We start from the raw sequence: 23,093 nt of genomic DNA on the forward strand, positions 1-23,093 counted from the left end.
ATGACAACAAAAAGTGGAATGTGACATGATGGATAGCAAGCAAAACAGCATATTTCAAGGATAGCAATTATGAGGATACAATTCTTTTTACGATGAGCAACTGTGATGTTGATCATCTATCTCATCTGCTGAACATGCAGAACCACAACCTCAGGTTCATAGATCTCAGTGCCTCAACAACCTTTATATCTTAAAGTCTTTGTATGTAGAAAAAATGAACACTATGAACTCAGAAATTACTTTTTAATTTTTAAAAATTCATTTTACAGGATGTGGGTGTCACTGGCTAGGCCAGCATTTATTGCCTATCCTAATTGCCCTTGAGAAGGTGGTGGTGAGCTGCCTTCTTGAACCACTGCATATATGTTTGATGTTTAGGATGGTTTAATTTTAAAAATTACCAGGAGGAAAGGCTGTTATATTCAATTGTTCAGTTGTTTGGTGTTTGATTGTGTGTGCCTGTTAACTGTTCACCATGTGCTGTTAGTCAAGCTTCGATGTGGTTAGAGAAACAGAAACTAGACTGATGCAAGAAAATGTAAGTTTGTGACTGCAGATATTTTAAAGCATTGGAAATAAAACTCCTGTTACGCACATAGAATCTGGTGTGTCATCTCTGCACATCTCCGAGGCATAAAGCAACAGAGAGTTCTCAATCTTAGATTGACTATTAAGAAAAGACATGGAGTTGAAACAAAGATTTTCTCCAATCGGCAAAAAAGAGTAACAGGAAAGAAAGAAGAGGAACGGAAGCAAACCTACCCATTTATAAATTTGGCAGAAGTTTTAGGGTCAAAAAAGAAGAAAAATAATGAAATAAAGGCCAACTGACTGGAGTTCCAAAAGCAATATGTTAAAGATTGGACATATTTTGCTTGATTCCAATGACTCATGACACCATGCAGAGGAGATCAGGATTTCACTACGGGGAAAAGAGAGGTCAAGTGATCATTAGCACCTCCTTCTGTCTATTTATAGAGTTGCATCAGCAGTGAGGGTTGGTGGCAGCTTGGTTTTCTATTTTGATGTGACCAAAAATAGGAAAGGAAGAAATTACATTGATTTTCTTAATAAAAAGAAGAGAGAAGAATTTAATTTGTGAGCAATAAATTGACCTGAATGCAAAACAAACACAATTTCTAGACAAGAAAATATTCCAAGCTATATAAAACAGTGAGGTAGAGCACATTTAAAAGCATGCCTTTTAATTCAGTTTTAAAATTGTGCAAAAGATATGAACTCAATTTCAAGAAAGAATTTACATTGCTAAAGCACCCTTTGTGGCTTCAGGGTGCCCCAAACTGATTTACAGCCAATAAAGCATTTCTGAAGTGCAATCACAGTTGTAATGATGGGAAAAGTGGTAGCCGATTTGTGCACTGCAAATTCCCACAAACAGTGATGAGATGAATTACATCAAAATCTCTTTGAGTGATTGTTAAAATTTACTCTACCCCACCACCCACTTCAAGTAAAGTCAATGGAACCTTTTGCATTCACCGGTGAGGATAGATTGGGTCTAAGCTTAATATCTCATTTAAAAGGTGGTACCTAAACCAGCACACACTCAGCATTGCACTGATGTGTCAGCCTGGATTATGTCCTCAGGTCCCTGAAGTGGGATTTGAACCCATATTCTTCTGCCTCAAAGTGCAAGTCTTGCCACTGGCCCAAGGATGACACCTTATTTGTTACTGTTTTCAACATACGTGAGACTTACAATTGACATGCCATTCATCTGGCTGGGAAATTGGAGCAGGGCCAGTCTTGTTGAGTTTTTGTGCTCCAAAATCAACATGCCTGATTTTGCACTCATTGTTTTACCATTCCCAGGATTTCCTTGCCATGTCTTGGCAATCATTTAAATATTGTAAATGAGCAACATGGTGCTGTCATGTTGAAATGCAGCAAATTATGCTCAATATGATGTAAGTGAGATGTATCCATTTTCAAGGCAGAAATTAGGTACTTTAGAAATACCCATTTTAAAGCAGCCAGTAGGCCCTTGTTTACACTAATGAGGGACCTAGGCCAGGATTTTATGGCCCCTCCTGCCTGGTGGGATATTATGGTCCCTCCGAACCGCATGGAAATTTAAATGGCTTGCTGCATCTGCCTGGGGGAGACCTGACCCTAATGTCTGTTTTAGTTCCCCTCAATGAAAGTGGTCTGTCTTGAGTGGAACATGTGTTGGGCATGTTTTCCAAACGTGAATGCAGACTAGCAGGCGACCTTCATTAATAATACCATTCCCAGCTCCACAGCTCTCTCAAGAGCTGCAGCTGATCTTTGATTGTACCGCCCCCTTCCGTCACCTACTCGCCCCACCCCCTCTCCCATGTCCCGAAACCCAACTTCCCACTCTCTAGAACAGAACCCCTGTGCCTCTGCTGGCAAAGGCTAGCTGCCCAAAATTCAATTGCTTGACATAGGCAAGCTGTCTTTGGGGGCATGACAGGCATTGCCAGCTTGCTTAAATTATCAAAATGAGGTGCGAGGCCCAATTTTGGGCCAGTCTCAGCCCTCCGGTCCAAAGCACTGTGCACATTGCCACTTAAGTCCTGAAAATAGGACAGAACCAGTTTCTATCTCTTTCTGTAACTGTTAACATTTCAGTAGATAATTTAATAGAACCCAGTGATCCTATTGATTGACCACGGGCTCTAACTCCTACAGAGTCACAGGATGCTTCTGTAACAGAGTCTGCATGCTCAAGGAACTCAAATGCAACTAATTACTAATTGGTACAGTGTACATGCACTGTTATAAAATAGGGAACTTTAGCTCACCTTTGATTTTGTGCTTTAATTGGTTCTCAGTATAAAATGACTGCATTCACTCCATATCGTAATATTATCAGCTGCTTTAGTCAGGCTTCTTATAGCAAGACCGGTGTCACAGATAATTACTGCTAGATTTTAAGATTTTGTCTGCATCAGTCATTTACTGCTGAACACTCCGTGTTTTGCAAGCTTGATTCACAAAAAATATTACTTTTGCCAAAAAAAGGGATTTAACTTTATTCCTCACTTTAACAGCTTGGTAAGTTTCTGCCTCAAAGCACAATTCTGTTCTCTGGGTTGAGTTGCCTCAGATGGAGCTGTTGCCATGGTGATGGAGTGGTATCAGACCTTCATCAAGCTTGCTGCCAAAGGGGTGGCTGTGGTGGTGGTGGAGGGAGGGGAGGGGTGGGGGGGGGGTGGGGGGTGGTGGTTGCGGGTGGTAGAGGGGGGAGGTGAAGTAAAGAAGCGTAAGGAGGGAAAGCAGTCAATTCACGCTCAGAGCATCGCTTCACATATCTCTTACAAGTGATGCCTCTGCTGTCAGATTAGTGGGAACTCAGCTGGGGCTTGGAATTGCAAAGCTTGCGATTAGTGAAGACAGCTTTAGTGTTGCCACAGTGTTTGGGAGAGCTTTTTTCTTTTAGTCCGGCCTGTTCATCCTGTTCTGACAATGGTATCTCGGGGTCCTTTTTATCAGCGCCCACTACCCGTAATCCTTCTGAGATTTCTCTGCCTTCTTCCAACAGGACTGCCGGTTAGAAGCGTGGACTTCTCCAGGGGGACGGACAACATCACCATCAGGCAGGGAGACACGGCTATCCTCAGGTAGGAAACACAAGTTAATTATGTGGAACGAAGTAGAAACAGAGGCTCATTAACATCCTGTTGCTGTTTCAAACGCTTTGAGGGAATTTATTTATTTGGTTGTTTTTAAAATGATAATCACAGGCTTAAGATCTGATAGGTTCCAATCATCTCCCTCGTATGCAGGTCATATTTTTCTGTTCTGCAGCTTGCTTGTAGCTTTGTTTTAAAATGTTGGCGTGGCAGTCTAACACTATCCTTTAATATGTAAAGAAATAGAAAAAGGACCCATGTGCTGTGAGTTTCAGACACACTCAGGTATTCAAAGGGTTACATAATAACTGCTTACTGAGAGCCTGGAAACACAGAACACAGTGCAAGGCTGTCAATGCTTTGGGGGAAACATTGAGAGATTGTTCTTGCTCGTATGTTCTTCTCAGAGACGTTTTTGAAAATGCTCTTCCACATAAACACTGGGATGATCAAAAACATGAATAATGGAATCAAAGTAACACTTTCTTGTCCAAGTAGTTTTTAAATAAAGGCTAATTCCTGGACTCTTGCACCTCTTGGCTGCAGCGGGCTTTGATGCATTTCACTGCTGAAATAACAGCTTCAAAAATACAGCCGTTCTTGCAGCACTTCTCATTTAAAATGATAACTTATACACTGAGACTAGTACAATGTCAACACATATTGCATGTGTGAAACAGTCTGTGCTTCTGGCAGAGGCAGAGAGGAATAAAAGCAAATCAGGAGGATTTTTGTTTGAATTAAGCAAAGAAATTATTCATTTTACTTGATTTCCCCTCTCCTAGTGGCAATCTGGTTCAAAAATATTCATGTATAGTGATCATACTTGTGTGTACATATATGTCATATACAGTCATGTGCACTGACTGTCCATTTATTGTTTAGTCCTCCTCAGCACAATCTACTATTAAAGATCGAACAAATTCCATTGGTAAGGTTAAAACAAATCCAAAACAGGATACTGTGGGGGAGGATTGAATATACTATCATGGTACTGTCTTGCCATTGAGCAGGTGTTGAGGGGGAGGAGGGAGTCTATACAAAGTTTTTATTAGGATATTAACCCTTTCATTCCTTTTTCTTCCCCTTTCAGTTGTGCATGTTTTCTCTTTTGACACTAAGATTATTTTTCTTCCTTTTCTCACTTGCTGATTTCTTTTCCTCTGTTGTTCAAATCTGCATTTGTTGCACAGGAGGATTGCTGTAGATCAGTGGATAGGGGAATAGATTTAAAACTTGCCATTTCCAACCTGAATCTGGAGAGTTAACAAGGGTGGCAATACCTTGCAAGCCCATGTATCCTACTCTTTGTGATAAGTGGATGTGCTGCTTGAAGCATCAAACACATAGCACAGTGATGCTGCTCTATTTTCTTCTTTTCTTCTGATTCATATTAGGTTGTAGGTTTCAGGACTGTTGGTCATTCCCCCATTACCTTGTGCAAAAACCCATTTTTTATGTGCATGCCTACATTGAATGTCAGCTATTCAGCTGTGTGGTGCATTACCACCACACCAGACCATAGATGCACATGTCCATGCAGGAGGGATTAATAGTTACTCATCAAGCATGAGAACTCTATGCAATTTTTTTCTCCTTCTCTAACCCAAAGACAGTGAGTTCAATTGCAGTGTCACCATCTGCTTCACCCAGTTAAAGTTAAAACTCCAAACAGACTGACTTAGACCTGATACTTTCTGTTCATCTTGTATAGTAATCTTCACAGCTTCTATGTGGGTTATAGTTCAGTCAAAATGAAAGTTTAAACTGATAAACTTTTGGTATTAAGTCATATCATCATTGGGATCTGAGGTTCAATCCTTGGCTGTGGTAAGTCAGCTGATTTCACCCAGAGAGATATTGGCCTCACCATTCCTGGGAGTGATTGTGCGGCCGGGCAGGATATCATCTGGGAATTTTGGTCCTGTGAATGACCATTGACTCCTATTGTAAAGAATGAATGCAAAATGAAGTCAGGATAGGGCTTGAATATATTACTTCCACTTCAAAATAATCTGTCAGTGGTCACCATTTAGGTTCACCCTAGAATAAATATTGTAGAGCAAACACATTTTGGGGAGCGACTGGAAAGCACCAAATGTCCTCCAACTTGAACCACAGCCTTCAAGGGTAATGGAGGAATTGCATTGCAGTATTTAAGGTTATATTTTGTAATCATACATCTATTCAAGAAAGTTAGCAGGTCATGGAGATAACACCACCATTCCTTTGATAAGCTCAGACCTAGGCGGTCAGTGGTCGAAATAATACATAGCCATGCTGCAAAGAATCATGGTTTCTGTTCAGTTTCCTCCAGAAACCATTTGAAAATACTTTTGGGAAAGTCACATGGGCACATGCACCATAGGATACAAGGGTATTCATTTTTGCATGCCCCAATATCAAATCTTAATTGCACTGACAGAGGAAGCATCTTGTGTGTGCTCTGTTTGGGAGAGAGGGAAGGTTTGTATACTACTTGAAAGCACCCATCCAGGTGGTTTGCCAATGGAGAAGAGGTGGCGGCAGCCTGCTAGTTCAGCTAGGGAGCAGCTTGCTGCCTATAAAAAGGCAAAATGTGAAAATTGGCCTGAGAACTAATGAGTTTCCCCAGGCACACACCCTGCTACAGAAATTGGACAGGAGGCATAGATAAGCACAAAGAAAATGAGTTAGGCCCCATCTGACTAAACTTAAGAAAAATATAAGAAATAGGTATAATAGTCTGGCTTCAAATCTGGCTGCAATTATATGAGGATTGTTATCAGTTTGACGCCCTCAGCAGAGAAACACGTCTATCAAATTACTTGTGCATAACAGGCAGTGGCAACTCAGTGACTCAGCAAAATTTAGCTTGGTCAAAGCTTCCAGACGAAAAATTAAAGCAGATTGGGCACAGTTTAATGTGAGTTGTGCTGTCGTACATGTCATTTTATTTTCCATAAATTAATAAACCTTGCTCATGCCATTTCATCCCTTGACTAACTATAATGTTGGTGTTTGGAAGAGGCAAGGGAGCATGGCCAATGAAAAGCACTAAGTGCACTTTTTCTGTTTTATTAGACATTAATATTATACGCCAACCATGGATTTAGTGGCCAAATTTATTCTTCACTTAATAAAATAACAAAATCCTTATTCAGATAGATCAAGAAGCCAAATAAAAGATTTTGATTACAAATTATTGAAAAACTGTGCTTCAGATCCAGAGATAAGTGGAGGGGACATAAACAGAAAATGTTGGAAAAACTCAGCAGGTCTAGCAGCATCTGTGGAGAGAAAAGTAGAGTTAACATTTCGAGTCTGTATGACTCTTCTTCGGAGCTCTGAAGCTTTGAAGATGCTGCTAGACCTGCTGAGTTTTTCCAGCATTTTCTGTTTTTGTTTCAGATTTCCAGCATCTGCAATATTTTACTTTTATCTTAGATAAGTGGAGTGGTTTGTGTTAATAAATGCCATGACAATCGTTCCTTCCTTCTGCTGGGAACATTTAAGTTTTAGGAGCTGTTGCCACTCCAGCAAAGTTCATTGTAAGGAGTAAGTGGCAAACTGAAATAAATTTTCAATTTTATTATTTTGGGTTGAAGTGTGAGAATCAAAATTTTGCCAAAAGTAGAAATTTGAAGCATGGAAGCAGATCCTTGACCAACTCTCCTGCCTGCCCCACCACCTCCCATTTTTCTATCTTGTCTCCTGAAAGTGCTGACTCATTCTGAAATGGCTGAAGAGAAGCCTGACACCCTTTGCTCTTTCGTACTTTACCCAATTGACCATTCTTTGTAAGCCTGAGTTAGTCAGAGTTGCGAGGTTGTTCCACCAAGGGGTTGGGAGAGTACAAGTGAACCCATTCCTATCCTCCATTGAACTGTGCCAGTTAAGTGATCAGCATCAGAAACTGACTGGTTTACCCTTAGCCCATGATCACTGAGGCCAACTATGCATGTTGCAACTGCAATTACAGCTAAAGTCAGTTAATTCAACAAAGATTGAGATCTTTTGGTTTGTATGTCTAGGTGCACATTGTCTTCCTCAATGAATGATTGTGAGAGTGGAGGGAGAACTGGAAGACATCTATTGCTGAACTGTGCATAATTCTAACTGTTATAAAGTGAAATACATATATGTATTTGCTGTATCTAAAGGAATTTTTGTTGCCCTCTTTATCTTTTATTGGGAATTTTGCAAATATAAGCTGACAATTTGGTTTCGGTAGAATGTTGTTCGTATGATCTGCAAGTACATGCAGCACTCCCTTTTCATTATTTCACTGTAGTGAAATGCTATGGAGTCATATATTGCGATGATCTATGCAAAAGGTCTGCTACTAGGAGGCCTCTAACTAGGAACATAGCATAACAGACCGAAAGATATGAAAATACGCAGATGCACTTCCGTATAACATTGATGGAATGCAGACAGTTGAGTAAATCAATGTCTGCCTGTAACTAACAATTGTGAAATTTTCCATTAATGTTTTATTTACAGAAGATATTGGAGTGCATAATACAGTGACATTAGCTTTGCACATTTGTTGCTGAGTGTTCCTGTGGTAATTTTATGAGTTGGTAATTGTTTGGAATTGGAATTTAACGCTGTTGAACTTGAAGCTAGTGGAGCTTATTTGTGAGCTGGATGTCTGTCTTAATAGCCACTATTTATTCCCAGTAACAATGTTCAAATCATAGAAAATGCAAACAAAATTTATTTATTCTTTTTGCCATACTGTCATTCAAATTGAAAAAACAGACCTGCAATCAATAAAAATGAAAAATAACAGCTGATTTGATATGGCCCAGCCGTAAAAGTGAAAATTCATCACCCAAGTTTCTTCAGTTTTTTTTCTCGTAACATATACCCCTGACATATGGGAATCATCCTCATGGTGTTTCTCTGTCCTGCCCCTTGTGCTTGAATGTTTCTCTAGTTACTTGGTAGTCAAAATTGGACACAGAATTCAGGGTGTGGCCTGAGAATTCTGGAATTTGTTCATTGCCTCAAAATTATGTTCTACTTTTTTTTAGTTATGTAATTCAATATGTATTTCACATTGCTGATTTTGCTCTACATTTATTGGATATTTATGATTAAATCTTCCAAGACTCTTTCAGCTTCAATGTTAGCTACCTCAAGACCATTGATGGAGTGAATGTGTCATCTGTTTTTCCTTCTTGTGTATACTTGTCTGTATTGAATTTAATTTAACATTGTTCTCCTGACTTACATATCTTGTCCAATCCATTCTATAATTTCTGAGAAAGCACTACCCTTCCTGGCTGGGTGATCTTTACAACTTTGACCATTTCACATTGGCCTGGATTTTTCCTATGGCGAGCGGTCTGGGCGTGAGCAGGTGGGGGCGGGCGTGGAGCCAATCCTTAAGGTTGGACGGGCAGCGTTCTTAAATACTTTAATTCATCTCTTAATGGCCTTAATAGGCCCTTAACATTTCAGTGGGTATGCATCCGACTCCGGCATGTGCCTGCTGAACGATATATCGCAATGGCACGCAATGATGTCGGGATGCACGCCCAACATCATTGTGCGTTATTTTACACATCAGTGTATGCCGATGACGGGCAGTCTGGGCATGAGCCCCCGCATGCCGACTGGAAGATTCTGCCCCATGAGTTTATGAATCTATTTTTCTAATGTAAATTAGAAACAGTAGTATTAGTACCGAGTCCTGATATATCACAGTCACTATTACCCATATATTCTTGTGGGTACTTGTTGCTTCCTACTCATCAACCATTTTCATATCCATTTCCAGGGCTTACCTTGAACCTATCAGTTTTGAGTTTAACGAATAGCCTCTTGATTGGACTTTGTCAAAAGCCTTTGTCAAAACCAAGCCCACTTTGGTTGTTATTTCCTTAAGGAAATCAAGAAATTTGGTTAGGCAGAATCTTTCCTTTCTGAATTCATGTTGATGACTGTTTACTGAACTGTTACTTCTCAACTTTTCCTCAAGCTTTGTCCTAATATCAATTTCCTTTATTTTACATGAAATACGATACCTGTGTCTTTTCCACCATTTTTGAGTATGGGTAGCATATTAGTATTTTCCCATTCTTCTACTGCTTCCCCGGCTCCCTCAGAATGATAGTCAGTGCTTCACAATCTCTTCTTAATCTTTTCAGCACCCTGGAAGAAATATCATCTATTCCTCGAGGTTTTTTTGTTTTGAGCCTGATTAATCTGTCCAGGATTTCCCTTTCTTTGATTTTATTTGGGATAACTTTGTTTGGAGTGAGCATGCTGCTCATCCTTTCCTTGTGAAAGTTTGGTGGAAGCAGTCATCTAGAATATTTGAAATTTATGCTCATTCATAGATTCAAGCCTGACTGCATCTCCTTTGGTTTTCATCTCTTCTGTCACTACTCTCTCATTACCTTATAGTAATGTACAATTTTTATTGCTGGTATGTTTAGCCTCACCTGTTGTACTTTTGCTCAACTCAGGACTGAGATGAGGAGAAATTTCTTCACCCAGAGAGTGGTGAGCCTGTGGAATTCACTACCACAGAATGTGGTTGAGGCCAAAACATTGTATGTTTTCAAGAAAGAATTAGATATAGCTCTTGGGGCAAAAGGGATCAAAGGATATGGGGAGAAAGTGGGAGCAGGCTATTGAGTTGGATGATCAGCCATGATCATAATGAATGATGGAACAGGCTCAAAGGGCCGAATGGCCGACTCCTGCTCCTATTTTTTCTATGTTTCTATGCCTCTCAGATCACATTTAAATGTGTTTCTGCGATTGTATTCATCCCCAGTGGACCCTTTCTCCTTTCTTGCTGCAGGTTTTCTACTTTAACAAACTTCACTTTTATTTGCTGATTCATTTGGAAAACATTTGTTTAAACTGAACTTGCTGGTTTTAGAAATGCATATATTCTGCATTCACAGCACTTCACTTTTAAAGGTAATCCATTTACCACAGCTGAAGTGTCCTTGACAGCTTTCTTCAATATAATTGATTTTGTTGTTCTCTTATTAGTGAACCATCTGGTTCACCAATGTCCTTTAGGGAAGAAATCTGCTGTCCTTACATGGCCTGGCCTACATGTGACTCCAGACCCACAGCAATGTGGTTGACTCTTAAATGCGCTCTGAATAAGGGCAATTAGGGATGGGCAATAAATGTTGGCCTAGCCAGCAATTCCCACATCCCATGGACATTTTTTTTAAAAAACTCATTGAATTTAATCCTCTTTAAAAGTATATGCCTGGACCTTGATCTTAGATATTGCTGACTGCCAGGTCATGTTAATCTTTATCATTCTGTTGTTGTTTTCCCCACTGGCAACGTTCTTTGTACCTTAGAGCATTTATAAATACTAGATCAAGATAAGCATTGCCTGTTTTGGCTTACTTTACATCGTAGGTCATGGAGTATTCATGAACTACATCTAGTTTCAGGAAACTACAGGCCAATTAGCCTAATATCTGTCATAGGGAAAATAATGGAATCTATTATAAAGGAGGTTATAGCAGGGCACTTAGAAAATCTCAATGCAATCAGGTAGAGTCGACATGGTTTTGTGAAAGGAAAATTGTGTTTGACCAGCTTATTAGAGTTCTTTGAGGAGGTAACAAGCAACATGGATAAAGGGGAACCTATAGATGCGGTGCACTTGGATTTCCAGAAGGCATTTGACAAGGTGCCACATCAAAGGTTACTACATAAGATAAGAGCTCATGGTGTAGGGGTAGCATATTGTCATGAATAGAAGATTGGTTAGCTAACAGGAAACAGAGAGTATGCATAAATTGGTCATTTTTGAGGTAGCAAGATGTAATGAGTGGAGTGCCACAGGGATCAGTTCTGGGGCTTCAACTATTCATAATCTATATCAATGACTTGGATGATGGAGCTAAAGGTATCCTGACTAAATTTGCTGATGATACAAAGGTGGACTGTAAGGTGTGAAGAGGACCTAAATCTGTAAAGGGATTTAGATAGGTTATGTGAATAGGCAAAAATGTAGCAGATGGAGTATAATGTGGGAAAATGTGAACTTGTCCACTTTGGCAGGAAGAATAGAAAAGCAGCATATTATTTAAATAGAGAGAGATTGCAGAACTCTGAGGCACAAAGAGATCTGGGTATTGTGGTATATAAATCAAAAAAAGTTTCTATACAGTTACAGCAATTGATTAGGAAAGCAATGGAATGTTGTTTATTATGACGGAAATGGAATATAAAAGTAGGGAAGTTTTGCTACAGTTGTACAGGATATTAGTGTGAGCACATCTGGAGTATTGTGTATAATTTTGGTCTCCTTATTTCAGAAAGGATATAATTGCATTGGAAGCAGTACAGGGAAGATTCACTAGTTTGATTCCTGAGATGAAGGGGTTGTCTTATGAAGAAAGGTTGCACAGGTTGGACCTGTATCCTTTGGGGTTTAGAAGCATGCGAGATGATCTTATTGAGATGTACAAGATTCTGAAGGTGCTTGACAGGGTCGCAGCTGAAAGGAAAGGTGGAATTCTCCCATTTGGGACTACGTCCCGTGACGGGGGTGGGGGCTGAGAGTCATTGCTACTGTGGAGGCCGCTGAAATTCAAGCCATATCGTGCAACCCCACCTCATAATTATGCAGTAGGTGATTTCCCAATGTTTTGCCTGGTGGGTGAGCTGGATGGCTCATCCCCTGCCATCATATCCGGGCATCATTTTTAAAAGGCATCTGGACTTCACTGACCCACTGTTGAAGAAAGGAGATGGACCTTCAGAAACACTCGGAGGTTGGAAGATGGACCTTCTTGAAGACATTGAAGTTAGAAGATCTACCTGACAGATGCTCCCCCCCACCCAAGGCTGCATGTTCCAGGACCCATGGACACCAGGGCTGGAAACCTACAACCTGAACTCCGGGCGCAGCCCCAAGCTGCCTCCAGTTAAATTCCAATAGGTACACACCACATTGGTCCAGATGTGCTCTGGACTGGCATGATTGTCCGCTGGCAGCAAGAACAATTGGATGGGGAAGGGGGCTATGGATGATTATGGTCAGCCCTTCATTTGCATCCATTAACAGGATGCAAATCAGTCCATGGAAATCGCCCCTGGTGGGAATTGCGGCCCAACTGGCGGCTGGGAGTGGCAGACCCTGCTGTCATTTTATGTCAGCATGAAACCAATTTTTGGACCTTTCGCCGCATTCTCCCCCCCGCCCTTAAACCCACCACAAGGGCCATGGGAGAATTCCGCCCGATGTTTCCCCTTTGGGGAGAGACTAGAACGGGGGAACACAGTTTAAAAGTAAAGGGTCTCTTATTTAAGACAGAGAGGAGGTAAATTCTTTCTCTCAGAGGGTTATGAGCTTGTGGAAATCTCTTCCTTATTGAGTTGTGGAGGCAAGATTGAATATTTTTAAGGCAGAATTAGCTGGATCCTTGTCTATTAGGAGAGTCAAATGTTATAGTGGGTAGACAGGAAAGTGGAGTTGAGGCCACAATCAGATCAGCCAAGATCTTATCAAATGGCAGAGCAGACTTGAGTAACCGAATGGCCTCCTGTTGCTCCTAATTTGTATTTTCGTATCTGCCGACCCTGATTCTCAATAACTTGAATTTTCCAAATTTATGTTTACTTATGTTTGTTTTTCCTGAAATGCACCTATTAAAACCATGGTGTATTCTTATATACTTTTCTATTTTTTCATGGAATAAATTGCTCTCCTTCTAATGTTGGTATGACCTATAACATAGCCCCCAGTAACTGAAATGACAATCAGGAGGAGTTAATTTTACAGTTAAAACCGAAAATGCTGGAAATACTTAGCAGATTAGGCAGCATCTGTGGAATGAGAAACAGAGTTAATGGGCCAGATTTTTGCAGAAGTGTGGAGACTCCACAAACTTTTGAAAATGGTGGGTGGGACCCGATTCTGGGACACCCACCCCCATTCTTGGCGCCCCCAATTTTCACTGGCATGGAAGAAGAGTGCAGGCAGTGAGCCTGCACCCTTCACCGCTAACCTGGCCAGCTACACTGTGGTGGTAGGCATCTCCTAGCAGCCCCCAACCCACCCCCGACAATTTTCATGGATTTGGGCCAGTTTCTTAAGGATTCGTGGTTCACAGCCCCCCAGAGGAGTCATGAACTATAGTTTGAATTCATGAACCTTTTGAAAGATCCCATATAATCCCCTTGACAGCTCAAGACCCTTCCATTCAGTACACTCTGTACAGATCTAATGAACTTATAATAAGAATGCCATATATCATTGTTACTGTAGGGCTCATTTTAATCTGTCCAGAATATATACTGAGTGAATGATCATGGAACTGCTATGAGATGGCAAGAGGGCTATAAGGGACTATGGGAGAGGTGGGGGGCATGAGTGGACATCACATTGGCAAGGGGGCGGTAAGGGGCCACGGGGGGTGGTTGGGGGACATGAGTGGGATTGAAGGGTATGACGTGCCATTGGGAATGGGTGGAAGAGTGAGGGGATGTGAGGAGTGAGGCCTAATATTTCACAAAACTACTGGGACAAAGTCCGAGAGACCTGAGGCGAGCCTTTTAAACAGTCCACCTTGGCAGCCCCTGTGGCCATCTCTGATCCACAACCAGAGGTAGTGGGCCCAAGTCCATCCCTTACCCCCTTTCCAAGAACAAAATTCCTGCCACTCAGGACTTTTTCCAGAGGTAGGCACGGCAAGTGAGAAATGTTCCAGCCTCTCATTCCCTGACATGGGATTAGAAATTCAGCCCAGTGTTTCAGGTCATGGGCCTTTCATCAGAACTGGAAAAAGTTAGAGATGTTAACAGTTTTTAAGCAAGCACAGGTGTAGGGAATGGTAGGGCAGGGCAGAGTGTGATCAGGTGGCAGGCAAGTGTGATTAAATGACAAACAGGAGATGGTGCAAGGTAAAAATGGATGGTCCTGGGATGAGTGATGAAACAAAAAATGGGTCTAGAGGAGGTGTAAATAAAAACTGCAGAATCATTACCAGCACCTGGTGTCTGAGAAAAATAGGAGCAGTGGTTATGAGCTAAAATTGGTGAACTCAATGTTGAGTCTGGGAGGTTGTACAGTGTCTAATCGAAAGCTGAGGTGCTTGAGGCTAAGGTAAGAGAGGGAATGGGAGTGGGAGTAGGACAGAGAATTCAAATAGCAAGTGACTGGAAGCTTAGGATCACACTTGGGACCTGAGGAGAGGTGCTCAGAAGCTCATTCATCCAATTTGCAATTAGTGTCCCCAAAGTCGAAAAGACCCATCATGACCATGAATACAATATATTTTCTTGCTTCACCTTTCTTGCTTATACTGATTGTCCTCTCAGGCCAACATTCCCAGTATCAAAGCACTGGTTATGGTTAATCAGCTACATTGGGCAGGCCACATCATCCACATGGCTGACAGAAAAGTCCCAAAGCAAGCTCTCTACTCGAAGCTTCATCATGGCAAGCGGTTACCCGGAGGGCAGAGGAAATGTTTCAAGAACGTCCTCAAAGCTTCCCTGAAAAAATGCCCACCGTTTTGTGAGAAGCTTTTTCTCGGGAGTGCACAAACTAGAGAAGAAACTTTCGCGAAGGTGCCAATCATTTTGAACATCTCCGACAGACCCAGGCGGTGGCCAAGTGCAAACAGTGGAAGAAGCATACCAAAATCCAAGCATCCCACTTGCTTGCCTCACCAAACACTACCTGCCCCATCTGTGGCAGAGTGTGCAGATTTAGCATTGGACTTTCTAGTCACCTTAAGACCCACAGCCTTAGTGTGGAAGAAAGTCATCCTTGGTCCAAAGGGAATAGCTATGAAAAACATTTATTTTTACATTTGGAATTCTTCTTCATTGCATTTAGTTTCTACCTATCCCATGTATATAAGACAAAATCCTATTGTGCTGATTTATCTTTTCTTCTTACATTGCTCAAATTGAATTGAATGATGAATCCTGCCTTTCATGGAAAGGATTCAGCTCACCTCACCTTTGGACTTACACAAGGCCTCTAAGAAACACATCATTGAAAACTTTACATCGAGAACAGTATGTGAAAAGACATCAGGTGTGTTCCTTGGTGTGAGCGGACAATATGGTGAGAAGGCCAGAAATCAGTATCATGGTGTTGTAAAGCCAGCTTGCAATTGTTCGCTCAACCCGTTAAGAGTGGGCCTTGTTCCCTACCATTGGATGTTGGGAACCTCATTGTAATACATAAGGCCAGCCCACTGGAATTCATCCCCCTACCCAGCTAGATCGTCCATCTATGTCGGCGTGATTGCACACCAGTGCGGAACACATCTTGACAAGTGTGACTTACAGAAGTCAGGACTTATCGCCAGGACCTTGCTCACATCACGGCAATCCGAGGAACAGAAGATGCTGGAGCCTGACAGCAACAACACACTGGAGGAATGTCCATCACATGCTGAGTGGATTGTCATGGACATGTCCCACAGTGAAGCAGCGCGTGGAAGGTGGAAAGTCCTGCTTTCAACCAATGACGGTCAAAGGGATGGAGAGGTAGGTCCAGCTGTATCTGGGAGAGGAAGATGTACCAGGGGGTGGGAGACGAAGGTCTAGGATCAACTGGGAGAGGAAGAGATATCAGGATGGGGTGAGATTGGGAGGGGGAGAATGAAGGTGGCAGGATGGGGTGAGGTTAGGAGGCAAGAATGAAGGTGTCAGGGTAGGATGAAGTTGGGATGGGGGAATGAAGGTGTTGGTGGAGGACATTGGGAGGAGGGAGGGAGTATGGGGAAGGAGGGAGGGAGTATGGGAGAGGAGGGGGTAACAGGGAAGAAGACGGCAACTGGGGAGGTAGGTGTAAGAGGGGTGGAAGGTGTAAGGGAAGGAGTTCGGAGGGGGAAAGGATTGCAGAGAGGAGAGAGAGTCTGGGGGGAGAAAGGAGTGTGGAGAGGGGAGGGGAAGGAGTGAAGAGAGGAGAGAGAGTAAGGCTGGAGGGAGAAGGAAGGGTTGAGGAAGGAGTCAGGAAGGGCGAAGGACTAAGGGTGGAGGAGGAAGTAAGACTAGAGGAAGAAGTAAGGGTGTCTGAAGACGTCAGGAAAGGGGAAGGAGTAATACTGAAGGAAGAACTAAGGCTTGAGGAAAGAGTCCATGGGGGGAAGGACTAAGCAGGGGTGGAGTCCAGGGGTGGGGGCATGGCCAAAGTGGGGGAGTTGGAGGGGGTAAGGATTCCAAAGGGGGACGGGTTCCAAGGGGGGAAGGGGTCCTTCGGGGGGAAGGAGTCTGGGTGGGGGGGATGTCCAGGCGAACATGAAAGGGAGGGCTCTGCAAAGACCAGGACTGTCTCCAGGGGAGCGAACTGAGGGTGGGTGTGGTATGAGGGAATAATCAGAATGACTGAGGGCAGAGTGAGGTGGTAGGCTGGAAGGGTGAGGGTTCACTGGTACTGGTAGAAGGGATGGCGAGGGTGGTTGGTGGGGACTCGGAGGCAGACACGGCCCCTGGGGGTGGGAAGGAGGAGGTTGGAAAGGTGAATGTGGATGTGAGTGGGATTTTCAGGAAGGAAGGGAACATGCATGTTCACCGGACATCCCCAAAGGAAAAGGGTCATGGCTGGTTGGTCATGGAAGGGAGGTGAAAGATGATGCCGGGAGGTCAACTGTGATGGGGGAAAGGAAATGGGTGGCTGGGGGAGGGAAAAAGATGGAGGAACGTATGAAAAACTGAATCAAGACCATGCTGTCTAAATTGAAAGTGAAACGCGAGTCGTGATGGGCGAGATCAGGTGCTGCATTGGGTGGGCGGAGATGCTTGTCAGCTCAGATGGGCAACTGAAAGCGAACCCCAGCAGGGAGCATTGAACATGCTTAGGACATTGAGGTGAGTGTGATACATGTGCATGAGAGAGTGCTTGCACGAGGCTCCGAAAGGCCCTGCCACACACGCACTTCAACCCCCAGAATCACTTGTGGGCCAGCTGCTCCCTCTGTGGTGACAGAGGATGAGGTTGAGGGTCTCATAGGCAAAAGGGACCCAGAGAGATTCCTGAGTGGATAATCCAGGGGCATCCAGCTGCTGCTTCTCCTCTTTTCAGGCTTGGGGGACCCGGCCTGACTCCATGAAGGGAAGGGCAGCTGCAGGGATGTGTGCCCCATTTCCCTCTCACGTTGCCACTGCAGGAACTCACCCATGGCTGCCACGATGGAGTGCAGGTCTGCACACATTGTTCTGCTGAACTAGGGATCCCATGGCTTCCGCCATCCTTCCCATGGAGATCTCCATACATGCACATGTGGGCACCACTTCATCCGAGAGCAGGCGGACACACTCCTCCAACTTGCGTGCCACTCTAGTGAGGGCTGCCAATCAGCTCTGTGTGCTGTTCCCATGCCTTTTGCTGATTCTCCAGGATGACTTGGAAGACTGAATCCAGAGGCTCGTCACCTGACTTAGACCCCACAGATACCTGATCCCCAGCAGTCCTCTGGGTGCCAGGGAGCTCGGCTAGCCCTGCCTCCTCCTGCTGCGGACATGTGTCCGTGTGGTAACCACCAGATTATGAAACCGAGCCTGCTCCAAATTTAGGTCCCACTGAGACATCTCTGCATTGGTGGGGGGTGTGGGTAAGTGCTGTGACATGTCTTTCAAGCTGCTTATTTCCAGCTCTTCAATGGAGGAAGTGTCCTATTGGCTGTCGGTGAGGACCTGGATGGAGCTGAGAGACTAGCTGACTGAGGGTGTCGGTCGCTTAGCAGAGCTCCCTGTGAAACAAAGTAGAGAAAATTGGTGGATGGCAGCAGAGTCAAAAGCAGGAGAGAGAGCACTCACGGTTGCGTTATAAGAGGGCTGATGTGATGCAGGATCCTCACGAGGGTGTTCGCCGCCGACCTCACTGTCACCGCAGGCATGGTCCATGTTTTCACCAGTCAGCACGATGGCACACTCCTCAAAGTGAGTGAGGGGCCTAATGTGGGCCACTCTACTGCCAGTTTGCAACCTCTCCCTGCTGACGTGAGCCAGTTTCTCCTGCATGGAAACAGATGGAGAGAGTGTGAGCAGGACACATGGCACTGCATGGAATGTTTGTGTGGTGAGCGGAGCCATGGATGGGTTGAGGACGCAAGCCCGAGAGGGTATGAACCTGATGGAGATGTGAGGGTGTGTGTGAGAGTTGGTGGTATTGTCCCTTGAGGTTTGAGATCCCTATGGATGTGTGATGGGTTTGTGTGTGTGAGTTGAGAGTAATGAGAAGAGTGAGTTACCCTGGCGGAACTGATGAGACTATTCATCCTGTAGCAGCACGGGGTGGCTGACCTCTTTTGCAGGGCATTGGTGCTGACCACCGCTGCCACTGCCTCCCATACTGGATTGGTGATGCCGCTGTCCATCTTGTGATCAGAGCAGGGGTAGAGGACATCATGGCTTTCAAAGGCGCTCGAGGAATGCATCACTGAAGCGGTGGGCTGCAGGCTTTTTGCCTTTCAGGAGCCATCCTGTCTTCTGTGCTGGGTTGGAAGCACTGAGAGGTGTGCATGTCTCTGCATTTTAAATGTGGTGCCTGCCATGCTGAAGCGGCGAGGTGATGGCGTGGTGGGCAAATGAGAGCCCATCTGGAAAAAGCATGTTTCCTGAAAATGCATAACTAATGTGGCAGTTTTGGGACAATATGGTGTGAGAAGCCGCCATTGCAACTGGTGGGTAAAACGTTGTTTTTCCCGCCCACTACCACATTTAGTGCAAATATGGGACAATTCCACCCTCCATCTTAGCAGTCCAAACACTGAAATCTGCCACAATGGAGGTACCCCCAAAAAAATGGGAAAGCAGCTGACTTCTGTATGTATAGAATGGACTATTACATTAAATGTATCTGCTTTTGACTCCAGGGCTATAGTTCAAAATCATGGTATTTAGGTTTACTTCAGCAGTGATTGCAATGTTTCTGTCCCAACTCTCTGACAAGCCTTGAAAGATAGATAAGATACTTTTACAAGTTAGTTTGAGACTAAGAAATGTCAAGGCAGCAAGCATATAGATACATGGCACAGAAACAGACCAGAGGTTGAGGGAAATTGCATGCTGATGCATATGTTGGTATGTGGGTGACAAGACTGCCTGTCAATACAAGTGGGTTGAGGGGATTCAAGAAAAATAATTTTCATATTAGTGGACTACTCCCATATTGCAATCCAGGTTGGGTTTCACTGTATTTTATGATCTAACAAGTTGGATGTGGTTTCCTGCTTCTTCATCCTGCCGTAACAAACCCATTTTCATTTTGCTCCTATCGCCCTGTTGACAGTACTTCAATTTGTAGCTTATCAAACAGTCTAAAAATGACATAACACACCTGTTCAGTGGTGGGAACATCACTATATTAAGAGATGTTTGAGGCAACGTTCTTTCATTCTTCTAATCTGTTGATTGACAAGAGTCAGGGCAGTATTACAAGGTAAACAACATGGAAATAAAATAATTCCAGCTAATTTTGTGACAATATGTGTGGAATTATAATGAAAAGACTAAGGTCATGAAATTATACCATGTGAACAATAAATAGCAGACAAAAGAATTCCATGTACTAAAACCTACACACAGCATGATTTTCAGGCATTCATTTGTAAACACCATAAAATTGATTACCAGAATGATGTAAACAACCAGAAAATCTTATTACAGTAACATCTTTATTATCCTGCATGTGTGGGGAATGGATGGTGCCAATTAATCAAAAATGTCGCTTAATGGAGAGTTCCATTTATTGATGGAATACAGGGCAATAGTTGTAACATGAACTTTCAAAGAATAAAGTATATAATAATATGCAAGTACTCAGGAAGTATTTGTTTTACTTCTAATCTTCAACACTACATTAAAACATAAATTAAAGTATAAAATAATACAGCATACAGGTACTCAAGGAAACTAATCCTCAGCATCTCTTATAAGTGTCCCTGATGATGTAGAAGGTGTAGGAGATTGGGCCCTAGTTCAAACTCTGGACACTTTATTGGATAAATGCCTGATGTCAGCTTGCCTATTTGCCTTCTGTCTTTTTTGTTTGGAGGCAGAGTGCAGAATGTGCAATGACATAGCCTCTTGTGCAGAGTAACAAGTCTGCCTTTAATTGGTGTATCAAAAGTTGAAGCAGCATTAGCCCAAGTTATATCAGCCCTCTTCACTGGAATCTTCTTCAGAGTATTTTTTGGTCTTGTTCAGCTTTTGAGGATTCACAACACTCTCCATAATTTCTACATCACTAACAGTAAATGTGTCACTTCAGCCTCCTCATCAGCTTCAACCTACTCTTCTATCTCATTTTCATGAAGTTTCCTGATTGGGTGTGTAGAAAGAGTATCATCCACCATTTCCATAATTTTGGATAATGTATTTGTCCCAGGCCTTACATTAAATCTTTCAAAATCCTCTTCATCAGAAGAGCCTTTCACAAACTTAGCACTGGGCAATAATTTTCTCCAAGCCTTCTTCAATGTTGCACTTTTCACTGATTTCCTGGTACAGGCCATATTAAGAATTACATATTTTATGCTCTAAACAGATTGAAAGTTCTGTACAGTGCCTTCATGATTGATTAACTTTCTCATGAAATCTCTTCTGTAATAACATTTCATATTCCGGATGACACCCTAGTCCACAGGTTGAATTAATGAGGTTACGTTGGGAGGCAGGAAATTGGTAAAAATGTTACCATTCACAAACTCAGATTCATGAGATTAAGCTTGACAATTGTCTAGCAATAGAATAGCTTCACTATCTTCAGGCTTGCCTATTTTTCTAAAATGTACTTTGACTGCAGGTGCAAAAACATGATGAAACCATTCTTTAAAAATTTCTTCGTCCATCCACGCATCACTTGGTGCATTGTAAATTACAGTTAACTGTTCAACAGCTTTAAATGATCTAGGATGTTTAAACTTTTGTTTCAGCATAAACCGTTCAAGTAAAACACTGGTTGCTCTAACTCAGATGCATGTAGAGAACGGCGTCCTTCAGCAACTTTATTTGATTTGGAATTAGCGAAAAACTTCCGCAATTGTTCTTTTGACCCCTGATATTGTAAATTGTGGATGATCCAACATCATATTCTTTCATCATATTCTCACCCTTTTCAATACATCTACAAATGTCCATTTCCTGCTTTAGTGTTAACGCAACCCTTTTTGTGCTTTTCATTTTGGTTTTTCCCTGGTTTATTGGGTACCATAATTGCACGATGGGGTTTATAATAGCAAAAGTAACAATTACGTCTACAAACAAGAAGGATGATAGGCGTCTCTCCCAGAAGCTTGACTAACTGTACCGAGGTAACCTGGGAAATCTTGGGTTCCGGTAACTTTGCAATTGCTACCAGTTGGTAAAGTGATGATTTGTATTAGGGGAACATCAGAAATTCCAGCTTGTAGAGTGCTGGATAACATTTACTGTACTACCTCAAGAAATGTGTCTTGTAATGATATTCCCTCAGTAAACTATTTTGATAGTGTAGTTTTTTTGCTCATCATGGCAAGAGATGTCAGCTTTAGTGAATGGAATAGTTTTCCATTTGTCCATTCAGTTGTCACTGTTGAACAATGCAGTTAGGTTCAGGTCAAGACAAATGTATAGTTAAAACTTCCTCTGTCTACTACACTAAGAGCCAAGCTTTAATTCCAGCATGATAAGAATACTTCAGAGAATATGTGTAAATGGTGACACGAGACTGTAAAAACCACAATACTTTCCGTTACTCTGAGTCTTGCTCATATTCAAAAATATATGCACAATGTTTAGTGTTTGTGAAACAGCCATTGTGAGAAACTAGTACAGAATTATGCAAGGAAATGGGGAAGATTTTTTTAAAGTGCATTCTAAATTCAGAGTCAGATCTGGTGTTTGTTAGCTAAAATCATATTTTGGCACTTAGCATGAATATAGTGGCCTTTACCAGGTATCTTTTAATAATCCCACAGCAGGAGGAGAGCACAGCCTGGGAATGCAGAAGACATTGAAAGTCTAGTTAAAAATTTATTGGCTCCATACTCATTCTTCAGGTACCAAAACATGAAATATGCCAGCGAATTATTCTGTTTTGAGTGCATCATCTGCCATGTTGGTAAAGACAGTTAAAGGGGCGTAAGTGACCCTTTGCAGAAGCAAATAAGGCATCTAATGCCTGTTTGCTGCTCCCTTTACAAAACTGGCCTGATTATAATGTTGAGCCAGTTGCTTTCATAAAATCATGGCCTACATGTGGTCTAACTAGTGGTTAGTCCTGAAAGGAACTACTTGAAGTCATCATCAGAAGTGTAAATTTGTTGGAGGGCTGTTTTTAAGAATTATGTTATGGCATGTAGACATCACTGGCTATGCCAGAATGTATTAACTATCTCTAATTGCCCTTGTGAAAGGTGGCAATGAGCCACCTTCTTGAACTGCTGCAATACATGTAGTGTAGGTACCCCCACAATGCTGTTAGGAAGGGAGTTCCAGGATATTGACCCAGCAACAGTGAAGGAATGACAATATAGTTCTAAGTCAGGATGG

At 42.6% G+C, this 23,093-nt stretch overlaps 1 protein-coding gene across 1 annotated transcript in view; it reads left to right on the forward strand.

Annotated features, from left to right (window-relative positions):
• The first annotated feature begins 3,453 nt into the window (after window positions 1–3,453).
• LOC121290458 (limbic system associated membrane protein) overlaps window positions 3,454–23,093 on the forward strand; it is a 911,106-nt gene continuing 891,466 nt past the window's right edge. Inside the window, exon 1 of the mRNA XM_041210895.1 lies at window positions 3,454–3,608. Within this exon, the coding sequence (XP_041066829.1) occupies window positions 3,454–3,608 (155 nt within the window). The remainder of the gene's footprint in view (window positions 3,609–23,093) is intronic.

The sequence above is a fragment of the Carcharodon carcharias genome, chromosome 18 (assembly GCF_017639515.1).
Source record: "Carcharodon carcharias isolate sCarCar2 chromosome 18, sCarCar2.pri, whole genome shotgun sequence".
Lineage (NCBI taxonomy): Eukaryota > Metazoa > Chordata > Chondrichthyes > Lamniformes > Lamnidae > Carcharodon > Carcharodon carcharias.